The sequence below is a fragment of the Coregonus clupeaformis genome, chromosome 10 (assembly GCF_020615455.1).
Source record: "Coregonus clupeaformis isolate EN_2021a chromosome 10, ASM2061545v1, whole genome shotgun sequence".
In the NCBI taxonomy this organism is placed as follows: domain Eukaryota; kingdom Metazoa; phylum Chordata; class Actinopteri; order Salmoniformes; family Salmonidae; genus Coregonus; species Coregonus clupeaformis.
Genome location: NC_059201.1, coordinates 58,452,748 through 58,477,550, shown reverse-complemented (window position 1 = coordinate 58,477,550; position 24,803 = coordinate 58,452,748). Strand labels below are relative to the sequence as shown.

The window sequence follows — 24,803 nt, the reverse complement described above, 5'->3', positions numbered from 1 at the left end:
ACATTTGTAGAATAATAGTGAAGACATCAAAACTATGAAATAACACATATGGAATCATGTAGTAACCAAAAAAGTGTTAAACAAATCAAAATATATTTTATATTTGAGATTCTTCAAATTGCCACTCTTTGCCTTAATGACAGCTTTGCACACTCTTGGCATTCTCTCAACCAGATTCATGAGGTAGTCACCTGGAATGCATTTCAATTAACATGTGTGCCTTCTTAAAAGTTAATTTGTGGAATTTCTTAATGCGTTTGAGACAATCAGTTGTGTTGTGACAAGGTAGGGGGGGTATACAGAAAATAGCCCTATTTGGTAAAATACTAAGTCCATATTATGGCAAGAAAAGCTCAAATAAGCAAAGGGAAACGACAGTCCATTACTTTAAGACATGAAGGTCACTCAATATGAAACATTTCAAGAACTGTGAAAGTTTCTTCAAGTGCAGTCACACAAACCATCAAGCGCTATGATGAAACTGACTCTCATGAGGACCGCCACAGGAATGGAAGACCCAGAGTTACCTCTGCTGCAGAGGATAAATTCATTAGTTACCAGCCTCAGAAATTGCAGCCCAAGTAAATGCTTCACAGAGTTCAAGTAACAGACACATCTCAACAACAACTGTTCAGAGGAGACTGTGTGAATCAATTGCTGCAAAGATACCACTACTAAAGGACACCAATAAGAAGAAGAGACCTGCTTGGGCCAAGAAACACGAGCAATGGACATTAGACCAGTGGAAATGTGTCCTTTGGTCTGGAGTCCAAATTTGAGATTTTTGGTTCAACCGCCGTGTCTTTGTGAGACGCGGTGTGGGTGACCGGATTATCTCCGCATGTGTAGTTCCCACTGTAAAGCATGGAGGAGGAGGTGTTATGGTGTGGGGGTGCTTTGCTGGTGACACTGTCTGTGATTTATTTAGAATTGAAGGCACACTTAACCAGCATGGCTACCACAGCATTCTGCAGCGATACGCCATCCCATCTGGTTTGGGCTTAGTGGGACTATCATTTGTTTTTCAACAAGACAATGACCCAACACACCTCCAGGCTGTGTAAGGGCTATTTTACCAAGAAGGAGAGTGATGGAGTGCTGCATCAGATGACCTGGCCTCGACAATCCCCTGACCTCAACCCAATTGAGATGGTTTGGGATAAGTTGGCAGAGTGAAGGAAAAGCAGCCAACAAGTGCTCAGCATATGTGGGAACTCCTTCAAGACTGTTGGAAAAGCATTCCAGGTGAAGCTGGTTGAGAGAATGCCAAGAGTGTGCAAAGCTGTCATTAAGGCAAAGGGTGGCTATAAAATATATTTTGATTTGTTTAACACGTTTTTGGTTACTACATGATTCCATATGTGTTATTTCATAGTTTTGATGTCTTCACTATTATTCTACAATGTAGAAAATAGTAAAAATAAAGAGAAACCCTTGAATGAGTAGGTGTGTCCAAACTTTTGACTGGTACTGTATACCCTATGCATCCACACCCATTCTCTCCCACCCTCCTACACATATTCACCATCCCTCACTCTTCTCTCACACTCCCATTCATATACACAAACACACACGTACACACCTACACTCCCACACAAACGCACACACACATCCATCTAACAGTTGACATATACTACCGTTCAAAAGTTTGGGGTCACTTAGAAATGTCCTTTATTTCGAAAGAAAAGCAATTTTTTTGTTAATTGAAGTTACACTATTTCTGATCAATTTGATGTTGACATTTGTTAATGTTGTAAATGGCTATTGTAGCTAGAAATTGCTTATTTTTAATGGAATATCTACATAGGCGTACAGAGGCCCATTATCAGCAACCATCAGTCCTGTGTTCCAATGGCACGTTGTGTTTGCTAATCCAAGTTTATCGTTTTAAAAGGCTAATTGATCATTAGAAAACCCTTTTGCAATTATGTTAGCACAGCTGAAAACTGTTGTGCTGATTTAAAGAAGCAATAAAACTGGCCTTCTTCAGACTAGTTGAGTATCTGGAGCATCAGCAATTGTGGGTTCGATTACAGGCTCAAAATGGCCAGAACCAAATAACTTTCTTCTGAAACTCGTCAGTCTATTCTTGTTCTGAGAAATGAAGGCTATTCCATGCGAGAAATTGCCAAGAAACTGAAGATCTCGTACAACGCTGTGTACTACTCCCTTCACAGAACAGCACAAACTGGCTCTAACCAGAATAGAAACAGGAGTGGGAGGCCCTGGTGCACAACTGAGCAAGAGGACAAATACATTAGTGTCTAGTTAGAGAAACAGACGCCTCACAGGCCCTCAACTGGCAGCTTCATTAAATAGTACCTGCAAAACACTAGTCTCAACGTCAACCGTGAAGAGGCGTTGAGGACCTGTGAGACGTCTGTTTCTCAAACTACGAGAGTGAAGTACGAGTAAAGTAGGAGGCCCAGGTTTCAATAGGTGATAAGATGGCAAAGCAGTTTTATGCGCTGACTGAATGGAAGCTGATAATTACTGTGAGTATTTTACTCCGCTGATCTCGGGAAGAAATTACTGTCCGAGACAGAGTCAAGACAGAGTAAAAATGTATCCGACACTGAGACAAGACCAAGACACTCGAGTACTACATCACTGGCGTGAGGTAATAGAGTAGGGCGAGTGCAGCTCAAATGTAATGTTTTATGCGTTCTCCACACTCTCTCATCCTCACAAGAATGTACTCAAGAGAAGGTCCTCTAAGAATGCACTCCAAGCATGAGTGTGGAGCACGGTAGTATGCATACTGAGAAACACCCCCATTTTGAGATGCCTATACATACTGTACATGCACAGGCAAGACGACAACGAGCTAGTGGTAGCACTTCATGTGGTGTGTGTTTTTGCTCCAGTTCAGGAAACAGAAGTACGCCCTGGAGGCTAACCGCTATCCTCTGAACTGCCAGCAGCTCTTCCGCACGCCCAAAGAGATGTACTACATCCCTCTGAAGGTGGCCATGTTGTAAGTACCTGAGAAGGCACAGATCTAGGATCAGCTTACTTTTCCCCAGTCCTGACCAAGTCCATTAGAGGGGTAAACACAAAACTGACTCTAGATCAACATCCAGGGTGAACTTCACCCTACTCCACCTGGCTAGCTCAAAGAACAGCAGTGTCAACATTTAGAGATGCACAGCAACACAATCACTCCTTGAAACCTATGGGTGTCCGCCAGTTTTGGTAAACAAAGCATTTACAACCTAATGATGACCTTTTTTTGTTTTCGCTCTCTCTCCCTGCAGTTACTTGTTGAACCCTTTCACGATCCTCTCCTGTGTGGCAAAGTCAACCTGTGGGCTTAACAATGCAGTCATTGCACTCTTCATTCTCTGTACAATAAAAGGTATGTGTACAGCAACAAATGGTGTCACCCAAACCATGTATTTATTTGTCGTGTCAATAACTACATTTTTCTCTGATATTGAAGGAAGTGCCTTGATGAGTGCAATATTCTTGGCCTTGGCGACATACCAGTCAATCTACCCGCTCACACTATTTGCCCCAGCACTGCTCTACCTACTACAGGTACGTTCGTATGACTCAGCTGAAAGACTGTTGGCCTCACTTTTCACAAGTTTCCGTCAGTGATATGTCTTTATAGTCCAAAATGGCTTCCTCCCCTTGTTGCCTTACCTTCAAATGCACAGACATGAAAACTGGGCAGGTGAAAGCTAAGTCCTAGGCCCGGTTTCCCAAAAGTATCTTAAGGCTAAGTTCATCGTTAGAACCTTTTGTAGCAGCATTGTTAAATCTCGGAACTGTTTCCCAAAAACATCGTTATTAAAGTCGGATGAACTCGTGGATACCATTTTTATGTCTCTGCGTACGGTATGAAGTAAGTTGGTAATGGCGCTAGTGCAATTGCTACCTAGTGTTAGCACAATGACTGGGAGTCTATGGGTATCTGCTAGCATACTAGCAGATACCTATAGACTTCCAGCCATTGTGCTAACGCTAGTTAGCATTGGCTCGCAAAACTACCTCTAACTTCCTTCATACTAGGCACAGAGACATACAAATTGTATCCACAAGTTCATCTGACTCTGGGGAAGTATCCATTTAACGTTGCACTTGAAAATGCTTGTAATCAAATGCCTGCCTCAGACCAATCGTAGAACAGCTAAGTGCAACATTAGATGCTTTTTTTGCCTTCCCGTGTCACTTTATATACAAGATCTCTGCTAAACATAGAAATCAGTGTTTTTCATTCTCTGTGACCGCCGATAACTTCACATAGAAGTTGACTACAAATACAAAGTTGCCAATATCTTTGCAATTTTTACAAACAAGTGAAGAATAAAAGATGTCACAAATGAAATCAGAGATGACTACCTACAGTATAGGCTATAGGCCTATATATTCCAATGATATTGAAATCAATTTCATGTTCATTCAATTGAGTTTTATTTGGCTACTGTCTAATTTTGTGCTTCAATATACTTAGCCTTCCACCATATGGGTGTAGCCTAACATGTGCGCAATGATGTGCCAAATCTTGATTTAGTGCATTATTATAGGGTAAGCATTAGAATAACCCGTCTCAATATTTGCAGCCATAGGTGATAATATCTCTCTAGGAGCTGATCCGTCGTCAGTATTGTTGAAGCCGGCCTCACAGTGCTTGAGGCGTCACTACAGACCCGGGTTCGATCCCGGGTTGTGTTGCAGCCGGCCGCGACCGGGACACCCATGAGGCGGCGCACAATTGGCCCAGCGTCGTCCGGGTTAGTGGAGGGTTTGGCCGGCCGGGATGTCCTTGTCCCATCGCACTCTAGCGACTCCTGTGGCAGGCTGGGTGCATGCACGCTGACATGGTCGCCAGTTGTACAGTGTTTCCTATGGGTTAAGTGAGCAGTGTGTCAAGAAGCAGTGCAGCTTGGCAGGGTCGTGTTTCGGAGGACGCATTGGTCTCGACCTTCCCCTCTCCCGAGTCCATTCAGGAGTTGCAGCAATGGGACAAGACTGTAACTACCAATTTGGATATCACGAAACTGGGGAGAAAAAGGGAGAAAACATAATTTAAAAAACACTTAAGTTCCATCGCTATCGGGAAACCGGGCCCTGGTTGGTAGGCGTCCACCATATGGGTTCTAGCCAATGCTTTCAGTTCAATGCAGTTGAAGAAGTCAGAGTCGAGAGGAGGCCATTTTGGACTATTGAGATGCACCCCTGGTGAACATATTAAAAAATCGTCCTTGCCTTCTCTACTTCATTGCCCTGATCTGTAAGAACTGACCAGGTGAAAGGCAGCCTAATAATTAACTTTCAAGTTTTTTTCTCCAAATCAATGCAAATGAAGGAGAGGAGACCAGAACAGCAGTGTATGTACAGTGGGGAAAAAAGGTATTTAGTCAGCCACCAATTGTGCAAGTTCTCCCACTTAAAAAGATGAGAGAGGCCTGTCATTTTCATCATAGGTACACGTCAACTATGACAGACAAATTGAGAATTTTTTTTCCAGAAAATCACATTGTAGGATTTTTAATGAATTTATTTGCAAATTATGGTGGAAAATAAGTATTTGGTCACCTACAAACAAGCAAGATTTCTGTCTCTCACAGACCTGTAACTTCTTCTTTAAGAGGCTCCTCTGTCCTCCACTCGTTACCTGTATTAATGGCACCTGTTTGAACTTGTTATCAGTATAAAAGACACCTGTCCACAACCTCAAACAATCACACTCCAAACTCCACTATGGCCAAGACCAAAGAGCTGTCAAAGGACACCAGAAACAAAATTGTAGACCTGCACCAGGCTGGGAAGACTGAATCTGCAATAGGTAAGCAGCTTGGTTTGAAGAAATCAACTGTGGGAGCAATTATTAGGAAATGGAAGACATACAAGACCACTGATAATCTCCCTTGATCTGGGGCTCCACGCAAGATCTCACCCGTGGGGTCAAAATGATCACAAGAACGGTGAGCAAAAATCCCAGAACCACAGGGGGGGACCTAGTGAATGACCTGCAGAGAGCTGGGACCAAAGTTACAAAGCCTACCATCAGTAACACACTACGCCGCCAGGGACTCAAATCCTGCAGTGCAAGACGTGTCCCCCTGCTTAAGCCAGTACATGTCCAGGCCCGTCTGAAGTTAGCTAGAGTGCATTTGGATGATCCAGAAGAGGATTGGGAGAATGTCATATGGTCAGATGAAACCAAAATAGAACTTTTTGGTAAAAACTCAACTCGTCGTGTTTGGAGGACAAAGAATGCTGAGTTGCATCCAAAGAACACCATACCTACTGTGAAGCATGGGGGTGGAAACATCATGCTTTGGGGCTGTTTTTCTGCAAAGGGACCAGGACAACTGATCCGTGTAAAGGAAAGAATGAATGGGGCCATGTATCGTGAGATTTTGAGTGAAAACCTCCTTCCATCAGCAAGGGCATTGAAGATGAAACGTGGCTGGGTCTTTCAGCATGACAATGATCCCAAACACACCGCCCGGGCAACGAAGGAGTGGCTTCGTAAGAAGCATTTCAAGGTCCTGGAGTGTCCTAGCCAGTCTCCAGATCTCAACCCCATAGAAAATCTTTGGAGGGAGTTGAAAGTCTGTGTTGCCCAGCGACAGCCCTAAAACATCACTGCTCTAGAGGAGATCTGCATGGAGGAATGGGCCAAAATACCAGCAACAGTGTGTGAAAACCTTGTGAAGACTTACAGAAAACGTTTGACCTGTGTCATTGCCAACAAAGGGTATATAACAAAGTATTGAGAAACTTTTATTATTGACCAAATACTTATTTTCCACCATAATTTGCAAATAAATTCATTAAAAATCCTACAATGTGATTTTCTGGATTTTTCTTCCTCATTTTGTCTGTCATAGTTGACGTGTACATATGATGTAAATTACAGGCCTCTCTCATCTTTTTAAGTGGGAGAACTTGCACAATTGGTGACTGACTAAACACTTTTTTTCCCCACTGTATCAAGCATCTCAGAATAGGAGCGCTGATCTAGGATCTTTTGTATCCATGTAACCTTATTCATTGTGATCTAAATGGCAAAACTGATCTTAAATCAGCTCTCTTACTCTGAGACGCTTGATATATTCTGCCCCAGATTTAAGCAATTGAGATATGAATTCTCTCCCTGGTGTCCCTCTCTTGCCCACAGAGGTTGTACATCCCAGTGAACTGGCGCAGGCCCAGCTTCTGGCTCTTCACAACGCAGTACGCCTTCATGTACCTGGGCAGCCTGTGTGTCATGGTCTGTCTGTCTTTCTTCCTGCTCAGCTCCTGGGACTTCCTGTCCTCAGTCTACGGATTCATGTGAGTGAAAACATGGACACCAGGATTGGGGTCAATTACATTTCAATTCAGGATTTCAGGAATTGACTGAATTGAAATAGAATTGACCCCAACCCTGATGGACACATTTACTAAGAGAGATCTTTTACTTTTTTCACCTTGATGTTTGCGCCAAGACCCCGGTAATCAGTTACGACTTTGGGTTGCATGAGTAAAAAGGTTATTTGAAGTTGTAGACCTTAGTATACAATTACTGTTAATTTGTGCATTGAGTTCACTAATCTATGTAAAACATGAATAGGTTTCTTATGAATGTGATAACCTACAACTTTTTCCCACTATCAAAGATCTCATGAATAAAGTTAGTCATTCTTTATTTGGGAATTGCATTTAGGCCTAGCAGACATATTTGGAAGATGAGACTGCTATGAGATGGAATGTATTATGAAATGTGTTTGTGGTGTAACGCGTTACCTAGTCAGATTACTTTTATGAGTAACGGAGTAAAGTAACGCATTACTTTTTCAAATTGGTTAATATTAATTAGTTACTTTGTCAAACAACGTGTGCGTTACTTTCAGAATCATACAATGCATTCAGAAAGTATGACCCCAATACACACAATACCCCATAATGACAAAGCGAAAACAGGTTTTGCAAATTAATTTTAAAAAAGCATACCTTATGTAATTCAGATCCTTTGTTACAAGACTTGAAATTGAGCTCAGGTACATCCTGTTTCCATTGATCATCCTTGGGATGTTTCTACAACTTGATTGGAGTCCACCTGTGGTCAATTAAATTGATTGGACATGATTTGGAAAGCCACACACCTGTCTATATAAGGTCCCACAGTTGACAGTACATGTCAGAGCAAAACCAAGCCATGAGGTCGAAGGAATTGTCCGTAGAGCTCCGAGACAGGATTGTGTCGAGGCACCTTTCTGGGGAAGGGTACCAACACATTTCTGCAGCATTGAAGGTCCCCAAGAACACAGTGGCCTCCATCATTCTTAAATGGAAGAAGTTTGGAAACACCAAGACTCTTCCTAGACCTGGCCGCCCGGACAAACTGAGCAATCGGAGAAGGGCCTTGGTCAGGGAGGTGGCCAAGAACCCGATGGTCACTCTACCATAAAGGCCTGATTGGTGGAGTGCTGCAGAGACTGTTGTCCTTCTGGAAGGTTGTCCCATCTCCACAGAGGAACTCTGGAGCTCTGTCAGAGTGACCATCTGCTTCTTGGTCACCTGACCAAGGTCCTTCTCTGATTGCTCAGTTTGGCCGGGCGCCCAGCTCTAGGAAGAGTCTTGGTGGTTCCAAACAAAGAATGATGGAGGCCACTGTGTTCTTCGGGACTTTCAATGCTGCAGAAATCTTTTGGTACAATTCCCCAGATCTTTTCCTCGAAACAATCCTGTCTCGGAGCTCTACGGACAATTCCTAAAACCTCATGGCTTGGTTTTTGCTCTGACATGCACTGGCAACTGTGGAATCTTATATAGACAGGTGTGTATCTTTCCAAATCATGTCCAATCAATTGAATTTACCACAGGTGGACTTCAATCAAGTTGTAGAAACATCTCAAGGATGATAAATGTAAACAGGACGCACCTGAGCTCAATTTCAAGTCTCATAGCAAAGGGTCTGAATACTTAAGTAAATAAGGTTTTTTGTTTTTAATACATTTGCAAACATTTCTAAAAACCTGTTTTAGCGTCGTCATTATGGGGTATTGTGTGTAAATTTAATCAATTTAGAATAAGGCTGTAACGTAACAAAATGTGGAAAAAGTCAAGGGCTCTGAATACTTTCCGAATGCACTGTATATGGCTAATTAAACAGCCCATATGATGGCGCGGCACTTGTAGACTAGGACAGATGAAAGGAGTAACTAGTAGTGAGCAAACCTGAGTTAGGCTACTATCAATCACTGCTCGCCTTACTCCCTCCAACAGTCAAACAAAGGTGAGATTTTGAAATTTTAAAGTAACGCTAAGCAGTTATATAACGTGTTACTTTCCACACAAAGTAATATTGTAAAGTAGCGCGTTACTTTTGTGAAATGTAACAAGTAACTAATCCCAACACTGGTTATGAAAGGGCCTTTATGCGTTGTGTGAGTGTTCCCTCTGACCGTGTGAATGCTGCTCTCTGTGTCTCCTCCCCAGCCTCTCCGTGCCAGATCTCACCCCCAACATAGGCCTCTTCTGGTACTTCTTCGCCGAGATGTTTGAGCACTTCCGCCTCTTCTTCATCTGCGTCTTTCAGATCAACGTGTTCTTCTACACCATTCCACTTTCCATCAAGCTAAAGTGAGTCCCCTTCATCAGCTCTTCAACTCAGTGTGGAGAGACTAAGGTCGTCATTTTTGTGGTGCAAAAGAGCACAGATCTGTGGGGCAAAATACAGTAAACCTTCAAATATGTCCGCACTGTTCCTATAGATGCATGTTAGCACATATGCTAATGAAAAAAATACTTCATAAATATTATTCTCATGAACCAGAAGTCAGATTTACTGACTCATGATTGACTCATCAAAGACATTACCCTGATGAACCATGTTAAGTTTGGCATTGATATCTTAAAAAATTTGGAAACTATTAACAATTCTCTTTTTGGACCATGTAACGCTAATGCTTAAAATAATCATAAATCTTCTCATGGACTAAAAGTCAGATTCACTCCAAATTTGGTTTTTGCACTCATCACAATAGTCCCTGAAGAGTTTGAGAAAATAACATTGATGCATTGAAAGATGGCAACACTATACCAATATTAGCACATACGCATATCAGCATGTTCTCATGAACCATGGAATGTAGGCCCATGGTACATGTCTTAACTTAGTTTGAGAAAAGCTAAGGTATTGGTCAATAGATGGCTGAGTTATTGACAAATAAAAAAATCTGGTTTATGTGTCCATTTAAACCACTGTAAATCCGCATTTTGCGACCCTTTGACTTAGCCGATTGGCACCTGTGTTTTTCTGTTGCTCATTAGAAAAACTAGATGTTTTAATGAATTAAAAAAAAAAGTTAATTAATTTAGATGTTTTTGCCGAGGATGTTTTAGTTGTGCAATTTTACATCTAACTAATGTGTTTGGGGCAGTATTTTTCAAGTAACAAAATGCACGCTGTGTTGTCTTACGTAAACAGTCAGAGCTGCTGAGCAGGTCTGTCACACTGTCTATGCTATTGGATAGAGAGCGATCAATGCAGCTGTTCACCCCATGTCATTTACCCGTTGTGACGCATGGATGTTCCGAACTCAAGATTGACTTTATGACCAAAATTATCCTATTTACCCTAGAATAGGTGTTTGACTTATATCAATGCCACATAGGCCATTTTCAAAGGTATTTGTTGCTTTTTAAAGGCAGTCGCTCTTTAACAATTAATTATTTGCCTATGTAACGCTAATGCTCAATAATCTGCAATCATCTTCTCCTCATGAACCATACCTCAGAATCGCTCCAGATTTTGTATTTAGACTTATTACATCAGTCTTAAATGGTTTTGAGAAAAAAACTGAATGCATTCAAATATGGCCACACTGTACCTATAGATGCACATACAGTACATTCAGAAAATATTCAGACCCCTTCCGACTTTTTCCACATTTTGTTACATTACAGCCTTATTCTAAAATGGATTCTCATCAATCTACACACAATACCCCATAATGACAAAGCAAAAACAAAATGTATAAAAAAAAAAAAAATACAAAAATGGATATCATATTTACATAAGTATTCAGACCCTTTACTCAGTACTTTGTTGAAGCACCTTTGGCAGCGATTACAGCCTCGAGTCTTCTTGGGTATGACGCTACAAGCTTGGCACACCTGTATTTGGGGAGTTTCTCCCATTCTTCTCTGCAAATCCTCTCAAGCTCTCTCAGGTTGGATTTGTATTAATTTGCAAAAATGTCTAAAAGCCAGTTTTTTTTCTGTCATTATGGGGTATTGTGAGAATCAATTTTAGAATAAGGCTGTAACAAAATGTGGAAAAAGTGAAGGGGTCTGAATACTTTCTGGATGCACTGTATGCTAATGCTAAAAATACTTAATCTTCTCATGAACGGTCAGTCAGATTGACTCCAGATTTGGTACATAGACTCAATTAATTAGCCTCTAATTAATTTGAGAATGATTAGTTGCTGCATTTAGAGTCGGCCACGCTACACCACTATAATAACTGGACCGATGGACATGGGGCCTTGAAATTTGGTATGTAAACCTTATGCATTTGTCCTTAGAAGCTCTGTGAATATAAAGTCACTGCAACCTTAGATGGCTGCACCAAACCAGTTGGTTGCACTATAGATGTCATTGGCACCAGTGGCATAGGATTTTAGAGCAATAACTAATGATCAAGTGGACTTTGTCTCATGCAAATAAATGTTAGATTTAAATTATGCAGACGAACAATGTGAAATATCGTGAAAATAACACTGGAAATATTTCACACATCACAAACCATTAGTGAAATTGACCCCATAATTGGTATATGCAGTTGAAGTCGGAAGTTTACATACACCTTAGCCAAATACATTTAAGCTCAGTTTTTCACAATTCCTGACATTTAATCCTAGTAGAAATTCCCTGTCTTTGGTCAGTTAGGATCACCACTTTATTTTAAGAATGTGAAATGTCAGAATAATAGTAGAGAGAATGATTTTTCAGCTTTTATTTCTTTCATCACATTCCCAGTGGGTCAGAAGTTTACATACACTCAATTAGTATTTGGTAGCATTGCCTTTTAAATTGTTTAACTTCGGTCAAACGTTTCGGGTAGCCTTCCACAAGCTTCCCACAATAAGTTGGGTGAATTTTGGCCCATTCCTCCTGACAGAGTAACTGAGTCAGGTTTGTAGGCCTCATTGCTCGCACACGCTTTTTCAGTTCTGCCCACAAATTTTCTTAAGGCTTGAGGTCAGGGCTTTGTGATGGCCACTCCAATACCTTGACTTTGTTGTCCTTAAGCCATTTTGCCACAACTTTGGAAGTATGCTTGGGGTCATTGTCCATTTGGAAGACCCATTTGCGACCAAGCTTTAACATCCTGACTGATGTCTTGAGATGTTGCTTCAATATATCCACATAATTTTCCTTCCTCATGATGCCATCTATTTTGTGAAGTGCACCAGTCCCTCTTGCAGCAAAGCACCCCCACAGCATGATGCTGCTACCCCCGTGCTTCACGGTTGGGATGGTGTTCTTCCGCTTGCAAGCCGCCCCTTTTTCCTCCAAACATAACGATGGTCATTATGGCCAAACAGTTATATTTTTGTTTCATCAGACCAGACAACATTTCTCCAAAAAGTATGATCTTTGTCCCCATGTGCAGTTGCAAACCGTAGTCTGGCTTTTTTATGGCGGTTTTGGAGCAGTGGCTTCCTTCTTGCTGAGCGGCCTTTCAGGTTATGTCGATTATAGGACTTGTTTTACTGTGGATATAGATTATTTCCTCCAGCATCTTCACAAGGTCCTTTGCTGTTGTTCTGGGATTGATTTGCACCAAAGTACGTTCATCTCTAGGAGACAGAACGCGTCTCCTTCCTGAGCGGTATGACGGCTGCGTGGTCCCATGGTGTTTATACTTGCGTACTATTGTTTGTACAGATGAACGTGGTACCTTCAGGCATTTGGAAATTGCTCCCAAGGATGAACCAGACTTGTGGAGGTCTACAATGTTATTTCTGAGGTCTTGGCTGATTCCTGTTGATTTTCCCACGATGTCAAGCAAAGAGGCACTGAGTTAGGTAGGCCTTGAAATACATCCACAGGTACACCTCCAATTGACTCAAATGAAGCTTCTAAAGCCATGACATCATTTTCTGGAATTTTCTAAGCTGTTTAAAGGCACAGTCAACTTAGTGTAAACTTCTGACCCACTGGAATTGTGATACAGTGAATTATAAGTGAAATAATCTGTCTGTAAACAATTGTTGGAAAAATGTCTTGTGTCATGCACAAAGTAGATGTCCTAACCGACTTGCCAAAACTATAGTTTGTTAACCAGAAATTAGTGGAGTGGTTGAAAAACGAGTTTTAATGACTCCAACTTAAGTGTATGTAAACTTCCGTCTTCAACTGTAAGCTCAATACATTAAGTAATTACTTTAAGAATGATTACCTGCTGCATTCAAAGATAACCAACCTACTTCACTTGCGTCGTCCTTGTGGTGTTGAGAGATAAACATGGTAATGCTTTCATTTTGCACATAAAGGAAGATCGCAAGCACTATCATGTAGAAACTTTGTTATCCAACTCATCTTGTGTCCTTTCGGTCATTTTGTGAACCCTGTTCATTGATGTTTCTGGCATGTTTCCATTAGCCGGTAATTAAATTAAAATAAATTAAAAGTCGATAAATAAAATTGTAGCCGGCCAAATTGGCCAGGGCTGCCTATCATTCACCCTGATTTTGCGCTTCTCTCACTCCTTACATGTATCGGCCTGCTGCTGAGGAGAGCGAGAGGGCGAGAGAGGAGCCTTGACCTAGGCTACTGTTGATTGCTAAGATGGAGGCCTTTTTCAATGAAGTAAAACGAAAGTTGGGGAGTATGCCTATAGTGAAAAGCCTACAAGGCAGGGCTCCAGACTACGACCATTTAGTCAATTTTTGCGACTCTTTGGCAAGTAAAAAAAAAAATTGGTCGCATTGGTGTGAGTTGCACATTCATTCACCTCACTCAAAACGTCCTATTTTGTAGGAGGCTGACCATGATTTGGTCAAACCGTAAAGTACATTTTAATTTATTTATCAACTCTCAATTTTGAGCTCAATAGCAACTATTTTACAAACAAGATATTTGATATGGCTTTGAGATACGGAGTGCGCGAAATGTGCATTGGCCATTGCGAGTGTTTAGGCCTCATTGGGCAGTAGGCTACAATGTTTTTTGGGAAATTAAACGTACTGTTAGATTAATACATGGCTACTAGCAGTGGGTATAATATTTTAGAGTTAGTGGTTTAGCTAATGTATGGACAAGTTTTAATATTGTAGTGGACAAAGATGAGAAGAACGTTGGCGTGGCCAAATGCATGCTACTGTGCAACTCGCTTTTCAGGTAGGATGCAATTTTGGAACTTTTATTTATTTCGTATGTATAATAATTTGTTTTATTATTATTTTATATCATTGTTATTAATGTAGGCCTATTCATTAATCTAAACCAGTTCTTTAAATATGAAAAACTTTTGTTTCATTCTGTTGACTTTGTTGGCTAAATTAAGTTGGATCTGTTTGTTTTTTATTTGTGCTCCATATTTAGTTTAAGGTGGGTTATAAGTAGACCTTTGTAAAATAAATATAATACCCAACAAATGACAGAAATAAGGTAGGCACTAGCATTTCTTGGTAATTGCTGCAATATATCCTGTTCAAAACTTTTGTGAAGGTTTAAACCAGTTTGCAAGTGTTTTGTTTCATTCTGTTGAGCCATTTTATTTGGCCAAATTAAGTTCCAACTGCAATGTTGTTTGCCGCAATATAATATCCTGCTCGTATTTTCCCTATAAACAATAGCTTGACTTATTTTTGATATTACCCTAATAAAGATTAGAAAATGTTGTGAAGGTGTGGTGTGGCTGTTAGCCTGTTACTGCAGGCCTATGATATGAAGGCAGTGCGCACCGGCGCTCCATCTGACTCCGACAGGAAGAATGTTTTAGGCCTACCAGAGTTACTCCAATAATCTAACAATATAATTTTAAAAATATATATTTGGATAGAACATTTTAAGAATTAGCTTCCTTCTGTACGCCTACATCTGTATAGCAGATGCAGTAGCCTATCTGACAAGGATAAAGAAGTGCATGTCAGTGTCGTAGCATGCCGCTGACATATCTATCTCTCTCTCTGGGGCTAGGCCAAAGCTTCCTTTATATTTATTGTTTTAATATTCATATCATACAGTTGGACGCCTAAGCCTATAGGCCTATGCACCCAATTCATATGGATGACCTGTACTCCCGAGTGGCACAGCGGTCTAAGGCACTGCATCTCAGTGCTTGAGGCGTCACTACAGACCCCCTGGTTCGATTCCAGGCTGTATCACAACCGGCCGTGATTGGGAGTCCCATAGGGCGGCGCACAATTGGCCCAGTGTCGTCCGGGTTTGGCCGGTGTAGGCCGTCATTGTAAATAAGAATTTGTTCTTAACTGACTTGCCTAGTTAAATAAAGATAAAATATATATATATTTTTTGTTTATGCATGCAATGCCCTGATGCATTTAGTGCTCATATCTGCGAAAGCTGAACCGTGAGGTGGACAATTATTGTTTAAGGAAAGTAAAAACGAATAAAACAATAGGCTATAATGTGTTGCATATGCTACACATCGAAACACAAGGAATAGTGTTTTTGTAATTTCTTATAGGTGGTTTTTAAGGACACGTTAATGTGGCTCATCTGGCTAAAATCCCTCGTTTATTGAAGGCGCTGGCTGCGTGGGTGGACGCCCAGTGGGTTACGCACCCAATTCATATGGATGACCTGTACATTTCTCAAATGTCCGATTTCATTTAAAATCTTCCCAGTCACTTGTGCGGTGCCAAATTTTCGGAAACCCTGGTTCCTGGGTATTATGTATTATTAAGCAGACGATCTCATTCAAAGCGACTTCCCGTATTGCGTGCATAATTTTTTAAATATCTGTGGCCCCTGTGGGAATTGAACCCACCACTCTGGTGTTACAACTGTCATGCTCCACTGAGCCACACAGGACCACGTGTATATATAATGTATCCCATCTAAAAGTGACATCTATAAGTCCTGTAAATTCAGTCCTAAAATGGCTGCTGTATAGTAACACTGCTGTCCTCTCTGTCCCAGGGAGCACCCATTCTTTCTGATCTTCATGCAGATCGCCATCATCTCCATCTTCAAGTCCTACCCCACCGTGGGCGACATCGCCCTCTACATGGCCTTCCTACCGGCCTGGAACCACCTCTACAGATGTAAGTGGTTCTTTCCGATGAGCCATGGATTGTGTTCGATAGGGTATACCGTAGCAAACTGTTTTGCAACAGAAGACGAGCACAAGCATTTCTTATTGGACAAGTTTAGATAGTAACTCCCCGTTTCAAAGCTCTTTCTTCTATTTCGCGCCTACTGAACTCTGTCCTAAAGCTAGCTTTTTCTGTTGAAGAGGCAGGAATACAGTTCGCTGTCGATTTCAGTTTGCCTTCATCCCTCAAAAGTCGTACAAAGTTGAGCTATGTTAATATTCCACATCATCTGTTGTGTAGATCCCTGTGTACTGTGTGTGTGAGGATAGCGTTTCCCAAACCTTTGCTCTATTCATTAGCTATCTATTCCACTACTAGCAAACCTCTTTCAACTAATCAAGGGCTTGTAAATAAATCCAATAGGTGGAACAGCTGGGGTGGTGGGTACTCATTGAGAGGTTTTGGAAACATGTTTTATGAGCTGCACAACAGATGGCATTGGACATGGATTAAGCTCGACTAAGAACATTTTTTTAGGAGAACTAACCCTCAGAGGGTGTGCTCCTTAACATCATCCCTAATACTGTAGTGCAGTAATCCTCAATCCTGCTGCAGGAGAGCCGCAGTACTGCAGGTTTTGTCCCAGCCAAAGGGATGCACTTTCTTTTGTCTTAGCACTAACACACCTAATTCCACTAATCAAAGGCTTAATGATGAGTAGAATCAATTGTATTAGTGCTAAGGCAAAAACAAAAATGTGAACCCCATTGGGTCACCAGGACTAGGATTGGGAAACAATGGTCCTTTTGTAGCTCAGTTGGTAGAGCATGGCACTTGTAGCACCAGGGTAGTGGGTTTGATTCCCGGGACCACCCATATGTAAAATGTATACAGGCATGAATGTAAGTCGCTTTGGATAAAAGCGTCTGCTAAATGGCTGATATTACTGGTCTAGGGGTTGTTTTCAGACCAGGTCAAGGGCTCCTAGTATAATGATCTGTCTTTACAAAGGGAAGCAGGAACAGGGGATGACTCAGCTTTGTCAAAGTCAACAATAGAAACCGATTTCTGATGCACCACAGGCACCTGACACAAAGCTCAATAACAAGAAAAGCCAGGATGGTATTTCAGAAAGCATAATCTAATGAGTCATCCAGCTTAATGATCATCTCTTTAGTTATAGCCAACAGAAGTTGGGACTATAGCCAGCTAGTGTAGAGAGTGGTCAGTAAGTCTGTTTTAACGGTTGAAATTTACCTTTTTATGAATTGGAGTTCATACAGTCATTAATTAATCATTTATTTATTTGATAGAGAGAGGTACAATAAAGACATTAATATATTGAATAATCAAGAGTCCAATGCATTGCACTGTCATGATTGGGCTTGCACTAATTGCAGAATATTTACTAGAGAGAGTTAGCTGGCTAAGTGTAAAGTGTTGAGGTTGTAGGACTGGAATGGTGTTTCCCATCTACATTGAGCTCCGGTCAGAGAGCAGAGGCAGAAGCAAAGATGCAGTTGGAGTCTTTATATAGATGAAGATGGTTGTAAAATGGAATGGATTGTTCAAATGTTTAGATTCACAGAATGATAAACAGTTGATGTTGCCAGTCTGTATGAGTTATGGTTTGTAATGGCTGCCTGAATTAGCCATTAGCTTGTGGTGGCCATTAGCGGCTGGAATCCCACACAAACTAAACAGAGGTGAGGATGTCCTCTTCTATGCAATAAAGGATGTTGGAACTCGCATTCAATTACGCATACTGGTAGTTGTGAGCGTTGTTGGCGTGCTCAACTCCTCCTCCTGTTTTGGTGAAGGACCCAGATTGAAAGGAGGCGCCCTCAATGGCTGTCTGTATAAATACCTGGCCATAGAGATATATAGAGGTCACACCTGCCACGAGTGCCCTCTGTCCTCACGTGACCATAGAGTTGGTTAGAGGGCACACCTGCCACGAATGCCCTCTCCCCAACTCCACATCACCAACCAGCGAATTCTGTAAACTAAGATTAGGGGAAACTTCTACAAGAAAAAGCTTTGGTTTTAGGCTCATTAACGTTAACAAAGGAATGTTATGACTGTACATTATATAGTTTTGTATTGACTATTTATTTGATGTCTTTATTTTCCTTGTGTTCCAGTCCTGAGGAATATCTTCCTGGTGTCGGTTGTGTTGTTGGCGTGCTCCGCCCTGTTCCCAGTCCTTTGGCACCTCTGGATCTACGCGGGTAGTGCCAACTCCAACTTTTACTATGCCATCACGCTGCTCTTCAACGTGGCACAGGTGAGTGGGCTGGAATGGGCTGCACAGCTGGGTCGGCTAGCATTTGGACAGGCGTCTTCAGTGTCATTTCAGCTAAACCTAGGGTATGGCAATGTCATTTGCATTGGGATTAGAATGATTGTAGTACCATATTTTAAATTGTTATCTTGAGCTACGGTATGTCTGTCATAGCCTGCTATACCCAAAGGACAACCCTGGGGCATCTTACCAAGAACAATGATACAGTGAGCCTGGCTACAAAGTTTATATGTGGAAGAGGTTTATGACGTCACCTTTAATGAATAGTGGAGGCAGTATAACAGTTAGACTTATTTGTCACATGCTTTGTAAACAACAGGTGTAGACTAACAGTCAAATGCTTACTTACTTTTCCAACAATACAGAGATAAATAATATATAGAGAAATAGTGACACGAGGAATAAATACACAGTGAATAACGAATAACGAGTAAAAATAACATAGCTATATACAGGGAGTACCAGTACCAAGTCGATGTGCAGGGGTACGAGGTAATTGAGATAGCTAAGTACATATAGGTAGGGATAAAGTGACTAGGCAACAGGATAAATAATAGACAGTAGCAGCAGCGTATGTGGTGAGTGTGAATGTGTGTGTGGCGTCAGTATGCATGTTATGTGTGTGTTGGGTTGTAAATATGTGTGGGTAGAGTCCAGTGTGTGCACAGGGAGTACAGGAGGGGACTAAGCACACACCCCTGAGGGGCCCGGTGGAGGTGTTGTTGCCTACCCTCACCGCCTGGGGGCGGCCCATCAGGGAGTCCAGGATCCAGTTGCAGAGGGAGGTTTTAGTAGTCAATGAAAAGCATTCTTACATAGGCATTCCTTTTGTCCATTTTACATTTGAGAACCGTGGATCCCGTTTCCTTTTAGAGTCAGTTTGCTCTCACAAATCCCTCATCTGGAGTTGAAATCAGACTTAATGCAGACTTAATTACTCAGGTAACCAGACCGGAACATGGGAATGTTTATCCTTCAGCTGCGTCCTTCACTAATTCATGGTGACCGACACCTGCTCTGGAACAGATGACGTAGACACCAAGGTTTTGGGTTACCTGTCAGAGTGTGAGTAAGATATCACTGTCCAACACTGTTCAATGGAGAGTCTGGGAAACTGGGTCTAATACGCTTTAAGATGAGATCATTTTGTTCCATTGAGACTTTTCTTCCTGGTCTTCCCGGGATATCAGCGAAGACTGAGAATAAATGAGGTTAATAGTGTCTGGTGGGGTCATTAATAATTTGACGGTGTTGGTTTCAACAAAACATTTCCCTTATTAGGTGCATATAATAGCACAATTATAGTTGATAGGCCCTTTAGACTGTTAGGGCAGGTTTCCCAGATGCAGAGCAAGCCTATTCCTAGTCTTTAAAAAAAAGTTTTTCCCAGGAGTAGGCTTAATGAATGTTTTAGGCAGCACTACTGAGGTTCTAGTGTAGTCTCTGTTTGTTATATTCTTACCAGACTGCTCAATTATACGCTTGTGAGCATACTATTTGCAAAAACTGTTGCGTTAACAAATGTGGAGTTTGTAGTTCAACCGTCCTGAAGGATTTTTAGGTAACCGGTGTGAGATTGTGATAGACGTGCCAGTCAGTTTTATAGATTCACCATGTGAGATAAACCAGGTCAATATTGCTAGCTAACTGCTTTGGCTGACAATAGGTTTCCAATCTCTCTGATAGTATGCAGGTTGACTTTGTTGAAACCTGCCTGAGATGACGACATTTCAAAAGGAAAGAGAATGGTTTGGAGACGCTCCCAGAATTGTTATGTAGCAAAGTTTTTGACCTTTGTATGGATCGTCAGCATCCAATTGCAAAATAGTATGTTTGGGTATTCTCCTTTTGTTTTAAAAAGGTATTTCTGTCAATATTGCTTTTGTTTCTTCTTCTCAGATCTTGATGGTGTCAGACTACTTCTACGCGTACCTGCGGCGAGAGCATCACCTGACCCACGGCCTGTACCTGAAGAGGAAAGACGGCAGCGAGGCCACTCTGGTTCTCAAGTAGTAGATGACACACTCATACGCACTCGCGCACACACACACAGGCAGGGATGGGACCCTTGCCTGACTGAAAGTGACTCTGAACATTACCCCACCCTTCGAGTTCTTATTTCTGAGGTCTTACTTTTAAACAAACATCCCACCCAACCAACCAACCCCCTGCTCCCCCATAGACCAAAGCCTTAGTGTTTCTGAAGGTCCGGCTGGGATGGAAGATGTGCTGCCTTTTGTCCATGTTCTGTCGCTCCAATGAGTAGGCGAGATATCTGGTTTTAGTGGGTAGGTGATTGGGTTGCTGGTCCGGTTATTTTGCTTTTTTTGGTCCTACCTTTCTCCTGGATTTACTTTCTTATGCTTTTAGGAGTCACTGTCACTCATTGAAAACAAGCAAATGAATTGAGCAGATGTGAGCCGTTGGGTACTTGGGTGCATACGTAAACCAGACAGGTCTGCAGTTAGGCTCTTTTACCAGCAGAGGGCGTCAGTTGAATAGGAAAACTACAGTGGTTTGTCAGTCTGTCAGCCAATGTGTTCATTAGAGCACGCAACGAAAACGTTTTAAAACATTTTGCATAAACCATTTGCGTTTTGTATTGTCCAAGTAGTCCACCTCTGTTTCAGTACGTTGTCTTCCGTTTGCTGCCTAATGAACACAACCCTTTATGTTGTGCTTTAGTAATACACTAAACACTGTGTCCAACAATAACTGTCTGTACAACTTGTTGGTACTCTTCTCTCAATGGGTATCTGATGACTACTGCATTGTCACTATTTGCAAGAGCATAGGAAAAAGATATCGGGTGTAAGACACCCGTTTACTGGAGTGTGTCTTCTCTGAGAAATGTCATCTGAATGGTACTCTGTGACAATGAGATATGATCTGGAATCCTCCAAACTCTCGTGATGCACTCTGCTTGGTGAATGTGATCCGTGTCATCTTGAATGTTCATGTATGCCATTTTTTATACAAATGAGGGATTTATGTGTAGGCATATAGTATTTATTTATTGCCAGCACTGATTTTGTTCTATCATTTTTGCTTCAATAATTTGGTAAATGGGCAAGTACTTAAGTTGTTTTGATATGTTTATGTATTTTTTACATGATAAGACCAGGGTGATTTTGAAACGGATAATGTTCTATTTGCTGAATGAGTGGCTATGAATGATGATGGCTACATTATAGGTTGTAGTGTTTTGGGGGGTACAGATACAGTGCCTTCAGAAAGTATTCACATCCCTTGACTTTTTCCAAATGTTGTTACAGCCTGAATTTAAGATTAATGAAATGTAGATTTTTTTTGTTTTTTGTTACTGGCCTACACATAATACCCCATAATGTCAAAGTGGAATTATGTTTTCTGAGATTTTTACAAATTAATTAAAAATGAAAAGCAGAAATGCCTTGAATTAATAAGTATTCAACCCCTTTGTTGTGGCAAGCCTAAATAAGTTCAGGAGTAAAAATGTGCTTTACAAGTCACATAATAAGTTGCATGGACTCACTCTGTTTGCAATAATAGGGTTTAACTTGATTTTTGAATGACTACCTCATCTCTGCACCCCACACATACAATTATCTGTAAGGTCCCTCAGTTGAGCAGTGAATTTTAAACACAGATTCCACCACAAAGACCAGGGAGGTTTTCCAATGCCTCACAAAGACTGGCACCTATTGGTAGATGGGTAAATACATTTTAAAAAGCAGACATTGAATATCCTTTGTAGCATGATGAAGTTATTAATTACACTTTGGATGATGTATAAATACACTGTCACTACAAAGATACAGGCATCCTTCCTAACTCAGTTGCCGGAGAGGAAGGAAACCGCTCAAGGTTTTCACCATGAGGCCAATGGTGACTTTAAAACAGAGTTTAATGGCTGTGATAGGAGAACTGAGGATGGATCAACAACATTGTAGTTACTCCACAATACTAACCTAAATGACAGAGTGAACAGAAGGAAATCTGTACAGAATAAAAAATATACCAAAACATGCATTTTGTTTGCAACAAGGCACTAAAGTAAAACTGCAAAAAATGTGGCAAAGCAATTCACTTTATGTTCTGAATACAAAGTGTTATGTTTGGGGCAAATCCAGCACATTACTGAGTACCATTCTTCATATTTTCAAGCATAGTGGTGGCTGCATCATGTTATGCGTATGCTTGTAATCATTAAGGACTGGGGAGTTTTTCCAGGATAAAATAAACGGATTGGAGCTAAGCACAGGCGAAATCCTGGTTCAGTCTGCTTTCCACTAGACACTGGGAGATGAATTCACCTTTCAGTAGGACAATAACCTAAAACACAAGGCCAAATCTCTACTCTGGAGTTGCTTACCAAGAAGACGTGAATGTTCCTGAGTGGCCAAGCTACAGTTTTGATTTCAATCTACTTGAAAATATATGGCAAGTCCTGAAAATGGTTGTCTAGCAATGAAAACAACCACTTTGACAGAGCTTGGAAGAATTTTTAAAAGATTAATGGGCAAATGTTGCACAATCCAGGTGTGGATTGCTCTTAGAGACTTACCCAGAAAGACTCACAGCTGTAATCGCTGCCAGAGGTGTTTCTACAAAGTATTGACTCAGGGGTGTTAATACTTTTGTAAATGAGAGATTTCTGTATTTCATTTTCAATAAATTTGCTAAAATTTCTAAAAACATGTTTTCACTTTGTCATTATGGGGTATTTGTGTGTAGATGGGTGAGATTATTATTTTTAATCAATTTTGAATTCGGGCTGTAACGCAACAAAATGTGGAATAAGTCAAGGGATATGAATACTTTTGAAGGCACTATATGTGCAGCACAATGGAAGCCTATTCCGGTCCTGGAATAGCCTATTTGATCACCCATTTTAATCCAAAGCAGCAGGTGGTGTGGACACTTATTTTAGCCTTGTCACTTCAGCTGATCAATGAAGAGCAGACCTTGTGGCCAATCATTAGCCCCTGCAGGTCCTCACTTCTGGAATTGTCTTTTGTTTAAAAGCTGTTTGTACATCTTTGTCTGCCCCCTAATGGTTGACACAGGTGGTTATTTTCGGTAACTCTTTGGTGGACAAGTTTTATGACACTAGCATGAAAACATAAAAGCCTCTGACCCACTTTCTTTACCTATACTTTGGTTCACAGATTAAAGCCATACACTTTATTTTATGTTTCCCAAACCATTTTATACGGTTGGTAGTAACTCTGACAAAAGTCTTTAAAATCTGACACTGATGTTATAGTGGGTTTGTAACTTGTGTTGAAATACACTTTCCATTTGAAAAGGCTTTTCACCAGTCTCACACAGACAAAGGGGGGGACTGCAAGTTTCCTTCTTCAATTTAACAATTAAGAAATTGTTCATTTGAATACTTCATCGCCATTTTGATACAGTACATTATACAGTAGGTGTTAGGTTAATGTGAGCTTTAATCATTCTCTGGAGAGAAAGAAATCATTGATGTACTTAAATGTGAAGGGCTTCTTTCCTGTAGGCTATGGCCAGATAAAACTTATTTTTCACAAAGTAAAAAAATAAAAAAGAATAAAAACCGGGTGGTTCGAGCACTGAATGCTGATTGGCTGACAGCCGTGGTATACCACGGGTATGACAAAACCACTTATTTTTTCTGCTCTAATTACGTTGGTAAACAGTTCATAATATCAATAAGGCACCTCAGAGGTTTGTGATATATGGCCAATATACCACGGCTAAGGGCTGGTTCCAGGCACTCCACGTTGCGTTGTGCATAAGAACAGCCCTTAGCCGCGGTACTCTGGCCTTATTGCTTAAATAAATCACATGTTCACATACTGTATACAATGTATGATGATAACATTAAAGAATGGATCCAGTACTTAAGGTAGCCTACATTAAAAGTCCTCTAATCTTTGTATTAGAAGAATGAGGTACCAACTTTACACAGAAAAGCCTGGTAAATCTGGTCCAAACAAGTCCTATGAAGTATGATTGTGAACCCAGAATTCAATTTAAGAGGGAATATGTAACAACACCACAACTATAAGAATGGTATAGAATGAGTTATGCAATTCATTGTTATTCGTCTGGATTTCTGTTCAACTTGAGGGAGTTCTTGACACTGGCACGTAGCCCAAGAGCTTTTTGGGGTCAGGCCCCCCAGATAGCATATGAACACGTCATAAGCCATGAAAGAAATGTTTAGAATTACAGGAAATTAGCTTTAAAACTGCGACATTTTCTCTCAGCCTCATGGCAAAATGTGTAGAATAGCAGTA

General features: G+C 41.0%; 1 protein-coding gene across 1 annotated transcript in view; it reads left to right on the top strand.

Moving 5' to 3' along the window:
• The window catches only part of pigu (phosphatidylinositol glycan anchor biosynthesis, class U), a 39,007-nt gene extending 17,176 nt beyond the window's left edge, over positions 1–21,831 (top strand). Inside the window, exons 5-12 of the mRNA XM_041888814.1 lie at positions 2,868–2,977; positions 3,258–3,358; positions 3,443–3,540; positions 7,136–7,290; positions 9,439–9,582; positions 16,120–16,244; positions 18,380–18,522; positions 20,440–21,831. Coding sequence (XP_041744748.1) covers positions 2,868–2,977; positions 3,258–3,358; positions 3,443–3,540; positions 7,136–7,290; positions 9,439–9,582; positions 16,120–16,244; positions 18,380–18,522; positions 20,440–20,553 — 990 coding nt within the window. The 3' untranslated portion in view covers positions 20,554–21,831. The remainder of the gene's footprint in view (positions 1–2,867; positions 2,978–3,257; positions 3,359–3,442; positions 3,541–7,135; positions 7,291–9,438; positions 9,583–16,119; positions 16,245–18,379; positions 18,523–20,439) is intronic.
• Positions 21,832–24,803: the final 2,972 nt, after the last annotated feature.